General features: G+C 45.8%; 1 protein-coding gene across 1 annotated transcript in view; it reads right to left on the bottom strand.

The window, feature by feature from the left end:
• The window catches only part of COL6A3 (collagen type VI alpha 3 chain), a 64,631-nt gene that overhangs the window by 8,744 nt on the left and 39,115 nt on the right, over positions 1–16,772 (bottom strand). Inside the window, exons 17-41 of the mRNA XM_075430646.1 lie at positions 15,986–16,057; positions 15,269–15,295; positions 15,106–15,150; positions 14,954–15,007; positions 14,710–14,772; positions 14,237–14,302; positions 13,498–13,551; positions 12,865–12,900; positions 12,270–12,332; positions 11,898–11,960; positions 11,124–11,186; positions 10,504–10,566; positions 9,675–9,725; positions 9,104–9,139; positions 8,936–8,998; positions 8,728–8,790; positions 8,052–8,084; positions 7,912–7,948; positions 7,793–7,804; positions 7,137–7,630; positions 6,415–6,514; positions 5,212–5,910; positions 3,858–3,966; positions 2,868–3,148; positions 1,323–1,583 (exon numbers count right to left, since the gene is read on the bottom strand). Coding sequence (XP_075286761.1) covers positions 1,323–1,583; positions 2,868–3,148; positions 3,858–3,966; positions 5,212–5,910; positions 6,415–6,514; positions 7,137–7,630; positions 7,793–7,804; positions 7,912–7,948; positions 8,052–8,084; positions 8,728–8,790; positions 8,936–8,998; positions 9,104–9,139; positions 9,675–9,725; positions 10,504–10,566; positions 11,124–11,186; positions 11,898–11,960; positions 12,270–12,332; positions 12,865–12,900; positions 13,498–13,551; positions 14,237–14,302; positions 14,710–14,772; positions 14,954–15,007; positions 15,106–15,150; positions 15,269–15,295; positions 15,986–16,057 — 2,908 coding nt within the window. The remainder of the gene's footprint in view (positions 1–1,322; positions 1,584–2,867; positions 3,149–3,857; positions 3,967–5,211; positions 5,911–6,414; positions 6,515–7,136; positions 7,631–7,792; positions 7,805–7,911; positions 7,949–8,051; positions 8,085–8,727; positions 8,791–8,935; positions 8,999–9,103; positions 9,140–9,674; positions 9,726–10,503; positions 10,567–11,123; positions 11,187–11,897; positions 11,961–12,269; positions 12,333–12,864; positions 12,901–13,497; positions 13,552–14,236; positions 14,303–14,709; positions 14,773–14,953; positions 15,008–15,105; positions 15,151–15,268; positions 15,296–15,985; positions 16,058–16,772) is intronic.

Below are 16,772 nucleotides of genomic sequence, written 5' to 3'. Positions count from 1 at the left end.
CTCTGTAGCCAGTTTACCTTTGCTCCTCTGGCATTAGAGATGGCAGAATAAAATTGGCATCCTCCATGGGAGAAAATAGTCCGTGATGGATCTTCTCTTGTTCCACTGCAGCCCTCAAGCAAAGTCCATGCATTGCATGCCTCTCCTTGATTACACTGCTCCCACACCCCTAGGAACTATGTTGTTGGGACCAGGGGAAGAAATCCCTCATCATGGAAAGAAGAACATGGTTCGTATTCCATCTTGCCCTGCATGACTGTATCATATTGCATCATGCCCCTTTCCAGGGCAACCCGTGGCTCATTTTCCATGAGGCTGGAGGGCAGGAGGGGGCTGGAGTCACAGGAAAAGTTGAATTTGCTTTTCTCTGGTGGAGGGTATAGGTGTGGGTAAAGGGGACAATCCTGCCCAGGATAAAGGTCACAGCTTGTGACCATAGAGGGCATCACTGCTGCTTGCCCAGTTTGTTCCCATTTGTATGGGAAATGCAGCTTCCCTGGGCATTGAGAGATCCAGCTCAGCGCATGTGGATGTTACTGAACACTGAAGTGCTACTGGCACTGAAGCCAACGGAAAGGCTCTCCACGGGCACTGAAACTGGCTCTGAAGTGCCAGAAGCAGCCAGATGCAGCACTGGCAGGACCAGCACTAACTTCTCCACACCATCAAGCCAAGCCACTTCTGTGCCAAACTACATTAAAAAAAAAGGCTGTGTCTTACATAGCAACTTCTGGCCACACCAAAGGGTTTGGTGAGGCTTTTGTGTGATCTGTCTGCATGGAGCTTGGATCCCCAAAGGACTAAACCCTCCATTTAATCTCTTTATGGGTTTTTTGGGGGGTAATATTGTATGCAAAGCAGATAGGTGGTTATGGAAATGGCAATCAGAGAAACAGCTTTTCGTGCTTATTTTGCAATCAGGCTGGACTGAACTTACCCTGTGTTAATCCAGTTTGACTCTTACTATTAATTACAGCAATGCCGGCTGGAGGCAGCCAAGACCCATTGTGCAAAGCCTCCTGCACGCACAGTAAGACAAACCCCTGCTCTGGGCCTGGCTTTAATTCTCCTACAATCTGTGTCGATTTAACACCACTGAAGTGTCAGCTTGAGTTTGCCAAAGGAACACATTTGCAGCGTTTCATAACTGGGTCCTGCTGCTGGTCCAGAGGATGCCAGACATGCAGTGACACAACTGAGCACTGCGAGGGCTGGATTGTTGGTACAAGCTGATTCCCTGTCCCTTACACGTTTTTTTCCATTTCTTGTGTCCATTTTTTGAAAAAATAAATGTTTATGTGTTTTCCTCAAATGGTACTTACTCGTGCTGAAAGTCCCTGCATAGGTTACTTTAGGTTGAGATTTCTGGTAGCCAGTAATAACGACAAGGTATTTCTGTCCGCTTCTGAGTCCTTGGATGACGTGCTCAGTGCCAGTCAGGTTTTGCTTCTGCACAAGAGAGTGGTCATGCGCTAAGGTGATGGTGACATCAAAAGTGTAGGCATTGTGTGGTTCAGGGCTGGCCCAGCGCAGCCTGACACTGTTCTCCGTGACATCTGTGATCTGGATGTCATGGGTCTTTGCTGCAACGCAAAATCAGAAGAAACACTAAGCAAGGACTTGAAGAAGAAATGTCTCAAGGAAAGAAGTGTCTCAGTGCTGCAGGCTCTCCTTTCCAGTCCACAGCAAATAGATTTATCTGCAGCCAGTTGTGGCATATGCAAACCAGGTTGTGACTTTGCTGTCTCACATGTCCAACCCAACACACTGCAGGAAGGCTTTTTTTCATAGCCTAGATGATTTATCAAGTGATTTATTTACTTTTTAATGATCCGCTGTAATCTAGCAAATCAAAGCAATTTTTTATGAGATTTACACAGCCCGAAATGTGATTCTCAGCACAACTTTCCCAACAACTGTAAACATGTCCAGTCAGACCATTCTCTAGGGTGCAACGAATTCACTAAACTGCTGACGATCTTCAAGCAAAGCCTGCTTAAGATCAAACATAACCTTAGACAGGTCAAAGAAGCTATTCGAGAATAGTTTTCCTGCTATGGCAGAGTATTGGATGAGACCTTTATAAATGCTCCTTGGAAGCAACAATGGAGCAAGAAACACCCAGAAATGTTTGGTCCCCACAAGCTAATGAAAGCATTAACCTTGCAAAAGCTGATTGCTTTTATTTATTGCTTTTTATTTACTATTTATACGGGGACATGCATTCATTGAGTTAAGCGTCCCTGTGCTTTGACAGATGTTCTTTGTTACTTGTTCAGCTAGTGCAGAGCTGCCTGCACCCCCTTGCAAAAACACATGGGAAAGCTCCTTTGCATGAACTGTGCTCACATGGAAGAGCTTTAGCATTCCCAAATAGGTCTCCACACTGATTCAGTGATGAACTAACTGAGCTAACTATTTATATTAGCTGACAGAGAATTCAAACAATGCCATTGCATGAATCACCATAAATAGCAAAACTTAGCCAAGGGGTAATGCTACGAGGAAAACATAGAAAGCAAATGGGCCACGCTAGAAAAAGAAGTGTTCTGTTGCTGTACTACTGAGCCAGGCAGCAGATGATGGATTGTCCCAAGTTTAGATGTCCTGCTGGTGTTTTACCTAGAGGCAGCCTGTCTCCCACCCAGATTTGCACAAAATTCTTGACACAACTTGACAGAGCCTTAACCCCCCCAGTGCAGATTTCCAGTTTTGAACCTAAAAACTTGTTTCTGCAAGCACAGACTTTGGCCCCCTGGTGACATTTCCCACAGGAATAATCCTCTCAGGGAAGAACAAAAACCACAACCCACTGTGGTACAGAGAAGTGAGAGGCACTGTTTGCGTGGGGAGAGCCTTTCACGTACCGCCTTGTCTTCTCCTGCCGCCTGCAGCGGCAGCTGTGGTGCTCGTGGTGGTGCGCCCGGTGGCTTTGGTGTGGGCGGCAGTTCTTGCTGCACTCTGCATGGTGGCATTCACCTGGACCGTGGTGCTGGCTGTAGTCTGGTCGGTGACCCTGGTCTGGGCCGTGGTGCTGGCAGTGGTCGTTCTGGCGTGGGCGCTGGTGCTTGCAACAGGCTTGGTGCTCGCACTGACTGTGGTGCTGGCACTGAGGGTCTGGATTACGGTCGCGTTGGGTGCCGCGTACCTGTCAAAGCAAAAGCGTTTGATACGGCTTTTCTTCCTCCCCCTGTATGAGCAGAATTTTGGAAATGGAGAGGATTTGACACAGAATCCATTGGCAAGAACCCCCTCGAGGTCAATAGTCTTCATCAGCTTTAGATATGCCCATGGTCAAGCAGTGAAAAGTGCTGCAGAGCCCTGCTTATCACTTGGGGCACAAGTCTGTCTATGCACCAACTTTACACACGGAAGAGTGAAAGCAGCAGACAGTTCTGTAGCATGACTGATTTCAAGGGGCTCAACCTGCTACAGCCAGACGAGCTCTGTGCCAGCGAAGAGTGAGTTTTGGTGACACAAGCTCTCACTTCTATTCAGAAAATATTAGGATATATTCTATGATAGATCCTGAATATCAGATAGCTCAGGACAGCCCAGCCTCTGAAAATAGTTCATGGAGTGAAAAGCCCCAAATTAATAGTAATTTCTGGAATTCCTGACCTGCGTGATGACAGTAGCATATACCTCCTTCGTATCCTTCATACATATATAAATACAAAATTTAACAGTTTTTTTGACATAGCACAAAAGAAACTGGTAAAACACTGATAATCCTGATTGTTAGTGTTGAAGTTGCTTTTTCTTTCTTTTTCCAAACCGGGACAGGGAAGTGAAAGTTTCTCCTCTGAACAGGCGGCTAGCAAAGCTCATTCTTTTGCAGACAAACCACTACTTACACTGCTTTGTTCCCAGCATGCCCAGGGTTCAGGCTTTTGGCTTGCTGATCACTCTGGAGCCACTCACACTGTTTCCTTATCTCCGGAGACAGGTAGAAAGCAAAGTCGCCTAGAAACAGAGGCTGGCATTAAACACTCTTGTTGAGGATGGTGGTTACCTACCAGAACCACATTACATGTATTTCTTCTTGATTTAAAAAAATCTCTTCTCTTCTTGCTTGCTCTGACAAAAGCTATGGAATATCTCTTGATGTTTGGCGTGGTAACTGCAGCATCCTGGGCTGGGAGATTTGTTATTTCAATTTACAAACATGAGAGCAGGAACTACAAGACACCAGAGGGCTGTATGTCTTAGTCTGTTACATGTAAATAGCTTTCTTGTAACAAGGCACTTCTAACCACACAGTTAATGTTTTTTCAAGAGTTAGGATCTTCCAGGACCCCTGTAAGTGGCAAATGGAAAAAGCAAACTGATAAAACCTAAACATTTATTTTCAGGGAAAGATGTCTTCATGTTTGCTTCCTACTTAGTGCAAGATATTCCTGAATCAGTGGTTTGTTAGCCCAGTAGACTGATTTTCAGGACTTTTTTTGATAGAACTATCTTTCCTAGAAAAGGCACAAAGTCCTTGCTGGCCAGGTCTGTATAGGATCTCTGGCATCTGGCTCTAGCTGGAGATCCAGCCTGGGATCTCTAGATAAGCTGCAATGCAAATTTTCAAGGCACAATCTGCACATCCCAAACACAGCAGCATTATTTATCCCTGAGCAAAGCATCCTGTTCATCTGGTCCTTAAATCTGCATACAGCAAATCCAGATCTCAGCATGAGCCATCCAAATGCCTGCTGGATGTGATGTTTATGCTGAAGTAGGGAAGAGAGATTTGCTGGGTGTTCAGAGAGCTCGGGGGGAGAGACAGTAGTCTGCTGGGCTGCAGAGGGTCAGGAGCCCCATCAGGACCAGACCCTATGGGATATGTTGCAGATGTGACCAGCAAGCCAGGCAGGATTAGGTCAGATCCCACAGATGAACCCATGGAGATCAAGTCAAACCAGACAGAAGTGCAAACTCTATTTGGTGGACCAACAGACAGCATGGGATGGGATGGGGAGTCCAAAGTGGACAAAACCCAGACATATTCCACCAGGTAGACCTATGAACAGCAACAAACAGACCAAACAGTACAGAACACAGAAAAAGAGACCATTTTCAGTCGGCCCCACTACCGGAAAAGGTGGTCAGGCTAAAGCTCACCCAACCAACAGGCAGGTAGGCCAAACTTCGCAGATTAACCCATCTGAGGTCACATGTTGCCCTTTCCATAATACTTTGGCTGCAGGATGTTATACTTACTTCTGATAAAAGATGGCAGCAGTCTCCCAAAGCGTAGTAAGGGCTCTTCATGAAGCTCTCCTGGTTTATCAACCAATTTGAAGAACACATCATTTGGCTCGCTAGCCAGGCTGTAGATATCTTTGACATTCACCTTCCTGCCAATGCCTAAGACAACAAAGAAGTATCCTTTGCATTTTGCATTGATAACAACCTTCTGCAGGTACTCAAGTTCTTGTTTGTTCACTTTTCCAGTCGTCATCAGAACTATGACTTTTAGATCCCGAGGGTTTGGTGCGTTTTCAAAAATATGAGTCATTGTGTGTTCAATTGCACTTCCTATAGCCCTCGTGCCATGAAGCTGGGTCATTTGGTTGTGTAGGTAATTAATGATCTTCTCTTTGGATCCATAATCAGTTAGTGAAAACTCAGTTTTTACTGGTGGGAAGCTTGAATTAGTTTCATATTCGTAAGGAGCTTGCTGGAGAACTGCCACTCTTGCATGGTGCTGAGATACTTTTGGCTCAGAGCTGATTTCTAGGTTACTTATGAGGTGGGAAATGTACTTCTTCATCTCGTTGAACTGCAGAGGGGTGGTGGACTCTGAGCTATCGATGATGAAAGCTATGTCAGTGTCTACATCTGTTGGGGCTGCCCTTCTGTCTCTGAATACAGGTCTCTGACTTCCAAAACCACAGACAGGATCAGGGTCACACACATCTAGGGAAGAAATACAGCAGATTTCAGCTGGAGGAACTGAAGATGAACCTCCCTCATCATTATAAAAATCTCTTGTGTCATATGAAATACTATCAAGCCACGGAGATTCACTGGGCCGTTAGTTCATACCAAAGTCTTTTCATCCCAAAGTACATTTAGTTATGCATTTAGTATCTTTATGCACTCCTTTGTCCAAAGGGAACCCTGAAGCGCTCTGTCATAAATGGCAGAAGGCCATATTTTTTAAAGCATTTAGCTATTGGTATTTGGGCTGTAAAAGTGGGAACAGCCAAAAAATAAGCTTCTCTTTACAAAGTGGAGAACACCCAGTGAACCTCGTTCACAATGCCCATGTTTTCTGCTCATCCTAAAAATATGAATCCCTTGTCTTTGACAGCTAAAGGGCTGACTCCCAACTGGGCTTCCCTTCTGCACCACTGACAACTGACTGCTGCATGACCAGAAGGATTTGGCACTGTCTAGAGGAGAAATTGGATGCTTTACCCAGACAAATGTGACAAGTCAAGAGCCTCTGGATAGTTTCATTCAGCTGACTGGCACTGGTTGGAAGAACAATTGCATGTCCAACTGCTGTGTTGTTGATCTGGTTAGATGCAAACAGAAAAAAATGGTGTTAGTTATGCTGCCTTCAGTTATTTTCAGTTCAAAGTAGGGAAGGGCAATCCACAACGCTAAGAGATTCTCTACTCGGCACGCTGCTTTTGGTAAATCCTACTTGGAGGGGTCTAATGGACCTGCATCAGTTAGTGGGACTAGTTTAGAGACATAAACTCCAAGAAAGCGAGTCAAGCACTTGAACCAGTGCTCAGCTGAGGCTTTTTTGTTGCTTTAAATCTCCGTACTTCCTTTCTCTCTGCCAATGGTACATCTACCTTCCCACCCTTTGCCTTGCTGTCTAAGTCAGACCTTTCTCACTATAGGGACTGTCTTTTCTTCTCTTTCATACCACACCTGGGGCCATGTTCTGGGAAAACAAATGACTCCTCATAACCTCACTAGCTTTTCACAGCATATGCCATGTTTTGGATTTCTCTTGCAACAGACATGACATGGTGAGTTTGGCCAGCAATACTTTCTGAGTGCTAAGCACTTGAAAGGTCTGTGGAAGACAACCGCCACCTGTAGGAGCCAATGCCATCAATCTCCCCAGCAAACCAGACTCAGATCATGAGTGGAAAAGGAAAGAAAGGGTGAATGACCCCAACCTCCAGAGCTCTGATGAGAACTGGGTCCTGCCTGCTGGTGAGGAACACGGGCATGACCCCAGCATCGTAGAGTTTCAGCACAGCATCATTCAGCTGCGGTGAGGCGCTTGTGTCCCCATTGCTGAAAAAGACAGCCACCTTCCTCATAAGGAAGCCACTTCGGGCACGCTTGAAGGTATTCCTGGCCACAAAGGACATGGCGGTCTCCAAGCTGCGTGGCTTTGTGGTCAGGGTCGCCTGGAAGTTTTGGATCTGCTGAAGGAGGCTTGATTTCTTCCTGGCGTCAGCAAAGCGGATCTCTGTGGTGACCTCATTGTTGTAGGTGACCAGAGCCACCCGGGCACCCCGAGGACAGTTGCTTTCAGCAATGGTTAAGTTGTTGACCACTCTGAGCACCGTTTGCTTCATCCTGTTGAAAGCATCCCTCACAACGCCCGAGGATGTGTCGATAGCGAAGGCCAGCTCGGTTGGGAAGACTGGGCACTCCTTCGGACCTGCCAGAAAAGTGCATTGGGAACAAATAGTGCCCCAAATAGTTGTCAGGGTGCAAGGGCCACCTCCTAGTCAGGAGTAAATTGTTCATACCACATACGTGGGGAGAGAAATAGTTCTGGCACACGGTCACACTGGGTTTTAAAGGACTGAACGTGACTTACCATAGCAGCAAGCTGTGGAAAAGATGAGGAAAAAAAGCAGTTTGGTCAGTGCCATTTGTGTAACATGATGGGCATACAAGGGTAGTGACAGGGAATTAGCAAAGCACTGATATACTCACGACATTTGTCTTTGATGTTCCGCACAAGCGCACATTGCTTTAGAAAATAAAATGAAAGAGAGAGAAAGGGAAAAAAGAGATATGTGACACAGCCAGCAAAAGAGTATTTCAAAACAAGAGAGAAATGATGCCACACTTACGTCTCTGGATTCTCCTTTATCACCTTTAAGTCCCTGTTTAAAAAATAAAGTAAAATTGAGCGTGATGTTTATTTTCAGGGTGCCCCATGAACCCATTTGGAATAATTATTTAACCACGGGTCATGCAGAAGCTAAGGGGAAACCTGCCTGTTTTCAGGTGCATTTCCAACAACAGGAAGAAATGTCAAGAGTAAACCTATCTGAAGCCAAACCCAAAAGGAACATTTACGATGCTTTAGGGTTCATGTGCAAAGCAAGCCAAGTCACTTCAGCTTTTCTAGGGCATTCTGTGCCAGTCAGATTTGATCATGGACCATATCCTGCATGGGGTGATAAATGAGAAAGAGCTGAGAACTTCCTAGGAGTGGTGTGCTGCCATGGGGAAAGCCTAGTGTTTAGTAAGAGCCTGTCTCTTGACTTTTTCCTTCTGCTATGCATTGCGGTTTGAGCACGGGTGAATATTTATCAATGATAAAGAGCTAGTTAGGAATTTAAAAAGACACATCAAAGACAAATAAAGAGGAATTTGCCCAACTTGAAATTAGAAGGAGATGGAAGTGGGCATATTATTCAACCTCTGGCACCAATAAGGACCACTGCATTTCTCAGAAAGGCAATTTGGACTCTTTCAGGGGAGGAAGCTAGAGGCTCCACCAGCAATGCAATGAACACCTACAGATGGTCCGGGGTATCCAACCTCTCCTTTCTGACCAGGTGTCCCAGGATCTCCCGCATTTCCCTAGACAAGGAAAGAGCAAAGAAATCGTCTCCATGAATATCTGCAGGACTCCCAGGAGCATGGATCAACACTTAGGGGGAAAAGATGCCCACGTCTTTCATGCAATTCATGCAGAGGCAAAAAAATGTGTCATGATCCAGCTTACTCTGCGGCCTCTGTTTCCTTTAGGGCCGGGGCCTCCAGCACTACCGCGGTCACCAGGTCCACCCTAGTTGGGGAAAACCACAAACAATAGCTCTAAATCTGCACAGGACCATAGGTAACAGCTACATTGCTTGGAAAATGAATGCATAGCTCATGGGCTGCACCGTACCTTGGGCCCTGGGTAGCCTATGAAGCCGCGTTCTCCCTGAAACAACATAAGGGTTTATGTGAATACAGGGTTTTAGAAAATGAACCTTATTCTGCAGGCAGATTTGTAACAAATGAAGGAACTAAATGACAAAGGAAAAAGAGAGTGAGACTGCAAATTCATTTTGCAATTTTGTTCCTCATAAGATTAACAAAAAGCAAACAGCTACTCTTCTTAAGGTCTGATTGCTTGTCTAAGGCTCATTTAAACTGTAGAGGGAAAATCAGAGATGCTGCTATACTGTTTTCAGAGTCGAACAGACATTCATGGGGCTTTCTGGCTAGAAGGTGCAAAAAGATTATACCTCCTCCTTTGAGAATGTTGATTTATATAGGCAAAACCAAGACAAAGACAAAGGGGAAAGGTTTGAAGACTCTTGCCTGATTTTCTTACCAGGGTACACATACGGCTGATTTTTGTTACTGTATGTGTCTGACTTTACCCAGGCTTTACCCTTGCACTGAAGACCTTGGCTACTTTCTTGCCCTTGGTAACTCACGTTGGTAGATGGGCAGGCTGAGCATACACCTACCTTTCTGCCTTTAGGACCTGGGCCACCAATTGCATCTCGTCCATCATCACCCTAAAATTGGAAAGCCAAAGTCATTAATATGCAGTCATATGTGAATAGCTTAAACTTCACAGATCCAGCGGCATCAATAGAAAGAACCCACTGATGCCACAGGCGTTTGAGAAGTTCTTCCATAGATAAAATTATTACAAGAAAAAAAAAAAGCACAAAAAGGTGGTGCTAAAACTACAAATCTGAATTAAAACCTACTTAGTATACACACATAATGTGTAAAACCTAGGTGGAAGTCAGCAATGGGAAGAAGGTTAGGAGGTCAGTCAATGCTAGGGGCGTGCTTGTAGCTGTGTCTAACCCAAGCTTGTCCTCCCTTGCTTTCCACAAACCACTTTTTCCTCAACTGGCTTCTCACTATACAGAGTAATGAGAATCAGGCCCCATGAAAGGGCTCACTTAGTCCATACCTCCTTTTAAAAGGTTATTTTATACTAGTACACAAGGTCAACTCAGGGTGTCTACCCATGCCTCATGCGATGAGCAAGAACAAGGCCAAGCAATTCTGGACAACCTCTGCCCTGCAGAGGGATCTCTGAGATGTTAAAAGTCATTTTTCAAGTGAATATAATTCACCTCCTCAAAGGGACTACTGTTACCAAATATGCTCACACTAGCTGCAGACATAAGGCTGATTTCCCTCTCTTATATTATACTATGGAGGATGCAAAGACCATAATGGAGCTAAGCTCTCCACTGTGAAGGGCTGTGACTGATTTGCCACAAGAGAGGGTTCAGCCCAGCTTCCTTAACGATATGAGTGCATGATCACACTTACCATCTCTCCTCGTGGGCCCTGCTGTCCATTCGGCCCTTTGGGTCCAGGGTTTCCAGGCTCACCCTGAAAACAGGAGCATCTGTTAAAGCATATGCTGAAACTCCAGGCAACTCTGAGCCTTTCCCAGGCCCGTCAGCACTGATTTCTTTACATAGACCAGTCTGCAGTGGTCCTTGCAACAGAAAGTCATGGCTGGACCTACATGGCCAGCAGGGCTACAAAACACTTGTTCTTTAGTGGGATCTTTGGTGAGTTCAGGAAAGCTGAGCAATGGGACATGGGATACCAACCAGCTCCCACCTCAGAATGGTGTTTTCTTTTTATAAACACTACAAAAATAAAAACTCCCAAGCTCTGGGGATTTTGCCAGTGCAAACAGACAGTGGAGCAGCCATGGAAATGAACTAGCGTGTCTGAATCTGAAGAGATAAAACCATGTGGAGGGTCTGGAGAGATCCAGCACGACCACCTTCCCATATAGATACCAGCTGAGAATCCACCCTGGAAAATTAATTTCTCTCCAAGATGTTAATCTCCAGTATTTTTTTTAAGCTCACTCCTATTCAGAAGCAGTTCACTGCTGTTTTAGTTTCTTATGCCCCATGCTCATGAAGACATACCTTGCGTCCCAGGGGACCCGTCCTGCCCCGTTCTCCTGGGGTTCCTGGTGGTCCACTACCAGCCTGGAACAGAAACAAGGAGACACACATTGGCAACGCATCAATATAACTGGGTGCCAGAAACTAGGGGATTGGGTGACCACAGAAATCATGTGTTTACTACTAGTGCTGGTGCCCCTCAAGGCAGCTTAGGAAACTCAGAAGTCTAATTCGTGGTTGGGAAGAGCTGAAGGACTGGGTCAGCTGAATGAGATAGCAGCAGCAACCTATATGGTCCCCAGAGAAAACCCCTGGAAAAGGGGTAAGCAGGAAGGGCAAAGTCCTGCTCAGGATGGGGAAATGCAAGATGTGTCTGGCTTTATGGCCATGAGTCTTCCTGGGATGGGCAGCAGGAGGGAGAAATAAATGCATGGGGGGGGGGCTTCAGCAAGCATGTGAGATGGTCATGTTCCAGCCTCAGCGGCTGAAATCACACCATGGAGGATGCTCTGCCAGTCACTCAGGGATGTTCTTTAATTAAAATCGCAAACAATAATGGGCCAAACGCTGAAATCTCAGCCCCTTTGTGGTTGCTTTTAACTCTTTCTCTTTTGTAACTCTTGATCAAGAAACCTTTGTCATAAGCTGAGAGGAGAGTGTTACAAGAGACTGAAACAAAGTTGTGGTTCTAGAGAGGGAAACGGAAAGATGCATTGGCTGCATCTTCTTAGCTCAGCAAGATGTTCTTGCTGAGCACAGTTGGGTCAATGGTTGAGAAGCAGCAGAAGGGTTTACCCTGGGTCCAGGAATGCCCTGCTCTCCTCTTATGCCTGGCGTGCCAATCTGGCCAGGTGGACCCTGTGTGGGGAGAAAAGAGAGACTATGTCAAAGCACATGGGCAGAAATACATCAGTGCTACACAAGATGGCAAGGGAAAGCAAAAGCTACATTGCCCAAGAGATGGTTTTCAAACACATCACAGCTCAGGAGGTGTGAATGCAATGGCAGGCTTGATGTCCTGGGGCAGGACAGCCAGGCCACATCACACCCAAAGATACCCAAATCCTGACAGTCCTCACTGCTGAAACTCTTTGAGGGAGTAGCTGTGATGAAAGAACACAACAGCATCATGATATAAGACATTCACTTCAGCATAATCTCACTGACCTGTGGCCCTCTCATGCCTTGTTCTCCAGCTGGTCCCGCTTGACCAAGTGAGCCCTTGGTACCCTTGAAGTGCAAAACAGGATAACACAGGTTAGCATGGGGGGACATGGTCAACACCATAGGGAGGGAAGAGGAGATTTCAGGGCATTTACATCTGCATAAAGAGCAGGGAAGAACAGTTATTTTAGGGAAGAACGGTTGTTTGGGGTTTATTTTCAGAATACAGTTATAGCAGAGAATGAGCACAGAACTGGCAGGGTAATTTGGCTCCTGCAATCAACAGGCATCAATCTCCTTCATGCTTTGGCCCCATTAGACTTCTCCAGCAGCACACGGAGACAAAGCATCTGAGCAGGGAATGCTGTGGAGGACGGGCACCCCCAGGGACAGGGACGCCTGGTTTTGCACCGAATCCAGCAAGGAGCATACAGGGAGACGAGCTGAAGGAGGAGGAGAGAAATTTGGAGGAGCGAGGAGGCAGAGTTGAAGATGCAAAGCCTGCATGTCTCTTCTCTTGGCACATCCCTCTGGGTGCTGGGGCTGCCTGGCTGGTGGAGTGGCAGGAGCCCCAGGTGTCATCCCCACCATTACTTACCTTAATGCCTATCGGTCCCCTTCGTCCTGTCATACCCTGCAAATGAAGAAACGATGAGACTTGTTACACAGGTGTGAACGCACATGTTTCTTTCTTGCTTTTAGATCTGTGTATCGCTGCTTCTCTTAGTCCAAAATTACATTTGAATAGTTTAAACTACTCAGGGTTTATGTTTTTCCAAAATTACATTTGAATACTTTAAACTACAAAGGTGAAAAACTTTGGCGTGTTTTCTCCTTCCTTGCATCCCTTGACCCTGCGCATAGGTGAGTTGCTCACTTGTGCGTGCAGGAGCAAGTGCTTTGCTACTGGTTTATGCACAACCCCTGGGACATGTGCTCCGAGTGACAGGCGGCAGAGGAGCAGCAGGCAATGCATCCCTGGTGCAGCTCCACTGATCTCAGCCGAGTTACTTGCATGAGAATAAAATCAGGATTAGACCTGAAAAGTCTATACAAGCAGCAAACTACCAGGCATTTTCCTTTTGTGGGTTTTTTTTGGTTTTTTTTTTCTTTTCTCTTTTTGTTTGAACTCCTGACTCTTGTAAAAACAAAACATGGGGGAAGGCAGGAGGGTAAAAAGTTATTGTCAGTCTAAGCTTGGCTCCCACTGACGGCAGGTCTGGTAGCTCACCTTCCTCCCGACTCCACCTTCTTGGCCATCCAGCCCCACCGGTCCTGGCTCTCCCTAACAGAAAAGCAAAACTCAAGTGAGAGCCCTGAGATGAGCAGACACCAGGAAAACAGGTTCAGTTCTCAAAAAAAATGGGTCCTTTTGCACTATCACACACGCTGCTCGATATGCCAGCATCGGTGGAACTCACAGAGAATTTCTGTCAAGTTTCTGAGCTAGCATAAGACGACATTTCCATTCTTTGGAAATGTCCTTCTGACATTTGAAGAAGCATTTTTTATTCTGAGCTGATAAGAAAACAAATGGCTTTTAAAATTTTCCAACACCCATGTGGGGTTGCGGGTTTTTTTCTCAAAGGTTTCAGGTAAATCAGGATGTTCTGATTTGATATAATCGAAACAGTTCTCTGCTTTTGAATAAGACCCACAAGAACATACTAAGTTAATTTGCAAGTACAAAGTTGTTTTCAGTTACCATCTCTCAGAAGGCATTGTAAAATAAAATAATTTAAAAACAAAAAACACTTTTTACACAAAACATCTTCTAAACTGACGTCTTCTCAGAGAGAAATTTTTGGTTGCAAACCAACAACATTTTCCGGTGGAAAAATATTCCATCGTACAAGGCATGATGAGTTTAAGGAACTTGCACCTTTTTGGCAGCATCATTTTCTCTTACTTTCTCTGTCCCATCCTATTGTAAAACTAAAAACCAGCTAAAGATAACAAAGAAACTTTACCATTGGTCCAATTTCACCCTTTTGGCCTCTGGTTCCCCGTTGAGTATTGTCAGCTCCTGAATCTCCCTGAAAGCAATAAAGCAATGAGAAACATCTGTGTAAATGGGACATGGAAGTCAGACATCATAAACTGCTCTGCTATAGTTCAGAACCAACATTTCTTTTCTTTTATTTTTATTTTTTTGACCAAATTAGATGAAGTATTATTGGTGCTCTTGGACAGACATGTCTTTTCAACTGAGAAATAATATTCTTGAAGAAGAGGAAGGGGAATTTTAATATAATGAAACAGTGATTGACAGGTTGGTATCAAGAGGCATAAGTTACCCACATGTCATCTCCAAGTCCTTACTCTGTCGCTGGACCTACGCCTGTCAAGCGCCATTTAATAAGCCTGAGTACACATTTGCTAATGCCACCAGAACCAGTGGAAAGTGGGGGGAAAACCAAGAAGATGACTTAGCAGTATTTACCGGGTCTCCACGGAGCCCGCGGTCACCTCGTTCTCCTCGTTCGCCTTTAGCTCCCTTATCACCCTGTGGGAAGAGACAGAGAGTTAGCAAGAGCAGCCCTTGCCTGCTGAAAGCATCTCTGCTCCCGAGGACCTCTGCCCAGGTCCTTGACCCTGAGGGGAGCATGATGGCTTTCCACCCTCCCCTGGCTCAAATCCATCTTTCACCATCATTTAGCCCCATCATAAATGCAATAAAAGCCTACCCTCCTGCCAGAGTACCCCTTCTCTCCAGAGGAGCCGGGCAAACCCTTGTCTCCCTGCAAAGGAAAAATATTTTAGAGGAGTATTTGCCACTTTTGAGGCCCTGCCACTGAAATTTCTTGTTATAAAGAGAAAAGGAATTGAAATGACTGACCTCTTCTCCATCAATGCCATCCAGACCCATTTCTCCCAGTTCACCCTGCAGAAGAGAGGCAAGGGGCAAATGCTTACCGAGGGAAAGGAGAACAGGGAGGGGAATATCGATGTGTCCATACGCTCACGCTCACCACTGAAGCATGAGGAAATTAGCTCCATACCTTCTCTCCTGGGAATCCCCGAGAACCCTAAAGAGATCAGAAAAGGGAATTATTTTTAAATATGAATCCAGATCCAGTCTTGGTGGTTTTGTCCAAGGCTGGACAGCTTTTTAAAGAGACTCAGTATCTCAGCTGCAACTAATGGTCTTGGTTCATGCACTCCTCTGCTCCCTGCCAGAGGATCTTGTGGTCGGAGCAAATAGTAGGAAACATCCCCTTAATATTGCTGAATATTTCCCGTAAGTATTATATGTTTCAACACCTTTTCTGGCTTGTGGCGTGGCTGCTGTCCTGAACCATTTTCTCAAGGTTCCTCTTTAAAGCAGCAGGCATAGTTCACTTCTCTCCTTCCTCCCCAAAAACATATCTCCACCCTCATGCTGTCCCACCCCTGGGAAAAGACACACACATGCCAGTTCTTGGTGTTAAGAACAAATTCATTTCTTTTTACATTTTCCCCCTAGAGCCAGACTTCAGAAAATAAATCAGCTTTGTCTGCAGACTGATCCTGGGTCGCTGGACTGCCCTTTTGCACTTCATAGAAGCGCTAAAGCCATGACACCCACTGAAAGCCTTGGTTCTTGGCCAGACAGACGCCACCACTTGGGTGGACTTGGCAGCTGTTGCATGGCATCCTAAAGCAGCAGGAGTTGCCTTCAGTGGACTCCCACCAGCCAGATTCTGTGTCTGCTTCGTGCAGGCTCCTTCCACACGTACCTTGGTTCCTCTGTGTCCGGGGCATCCCTGGAAACCCTGCGTCCCATTCACACCTGGCGGTCCACGCTCACCCTGTTGCATGGAGGGGAAAATGCAATGGTCAGGGTTTGCCTGCTCAGGACATTTCTTTAGCTAACCATCTCAGCAAGCACGGGAGGTGGCTTGGAAGCACAGGAGCAAATGGAGCATCAGGTTTTGAAACGTCAATGTCCAGCCACCCCACCATTGCCTGCCCAAAACCTGCATCCTATAGAGGTGAACTGCAATTGTTCATCACTGAGAAGCATCCTTGCTAAACCTTCAGCTGTGAAAGAGCTTTACAAAACTTCTGCTTCAAAAATAAAATGACAAGATGAACCCCCTCAGAGTTCTGCGTAGATGTCTAATCCCATCCCGACCTTAAAATCCCAGGAAAACTTTGCATCGCATGCGGTATCTGAGAGCAGCATTTGGCTCCTGCCTGTGCTATTGGAAAAGCAATGAGGACTGCCAGCTCCTCGGCCTCGACTTCACCTCCTGGGTGTGATGCGTGGGGAGTTGTTTATTCCAGGGATGACATGGATTCATGAAGTAAGATTTTGGATGAAACAGTGCTAGTGAGAAATCATGGGACTCATGTTGTCTGCCACTGTGATGGATAGAAACACTCCTTCTTGGTCCCATTCTCGGACTCACTCATATCCTTCAGCTGTATTTGATGTGGACAACTTTGGCATAGGCTGAAGCTTTAATGAAGTTGGGAAATTTGTTGTGTTCATAATCACTCTGCCCTGCTCACAGGTGTTTG

This window comes from Opisthocomus hoazin, chromosome 9 (genome assembly GCF_030867145.1).
Source record: "Opisthocomus hoazin isolate bOpiHoa1 chromosome 9, bOpiHoa1.hap1, whole genome shotgun sequence".
NCBI lineage: Eukaryota > Metazoa > Chordata > Aves > Opisthocomiformes > Opisthocomidae > Opisthocomus > Opisthocomus hoazin.
This window is presented reverse-complemented; position numbering and strand designations above follow the sequence as displayed.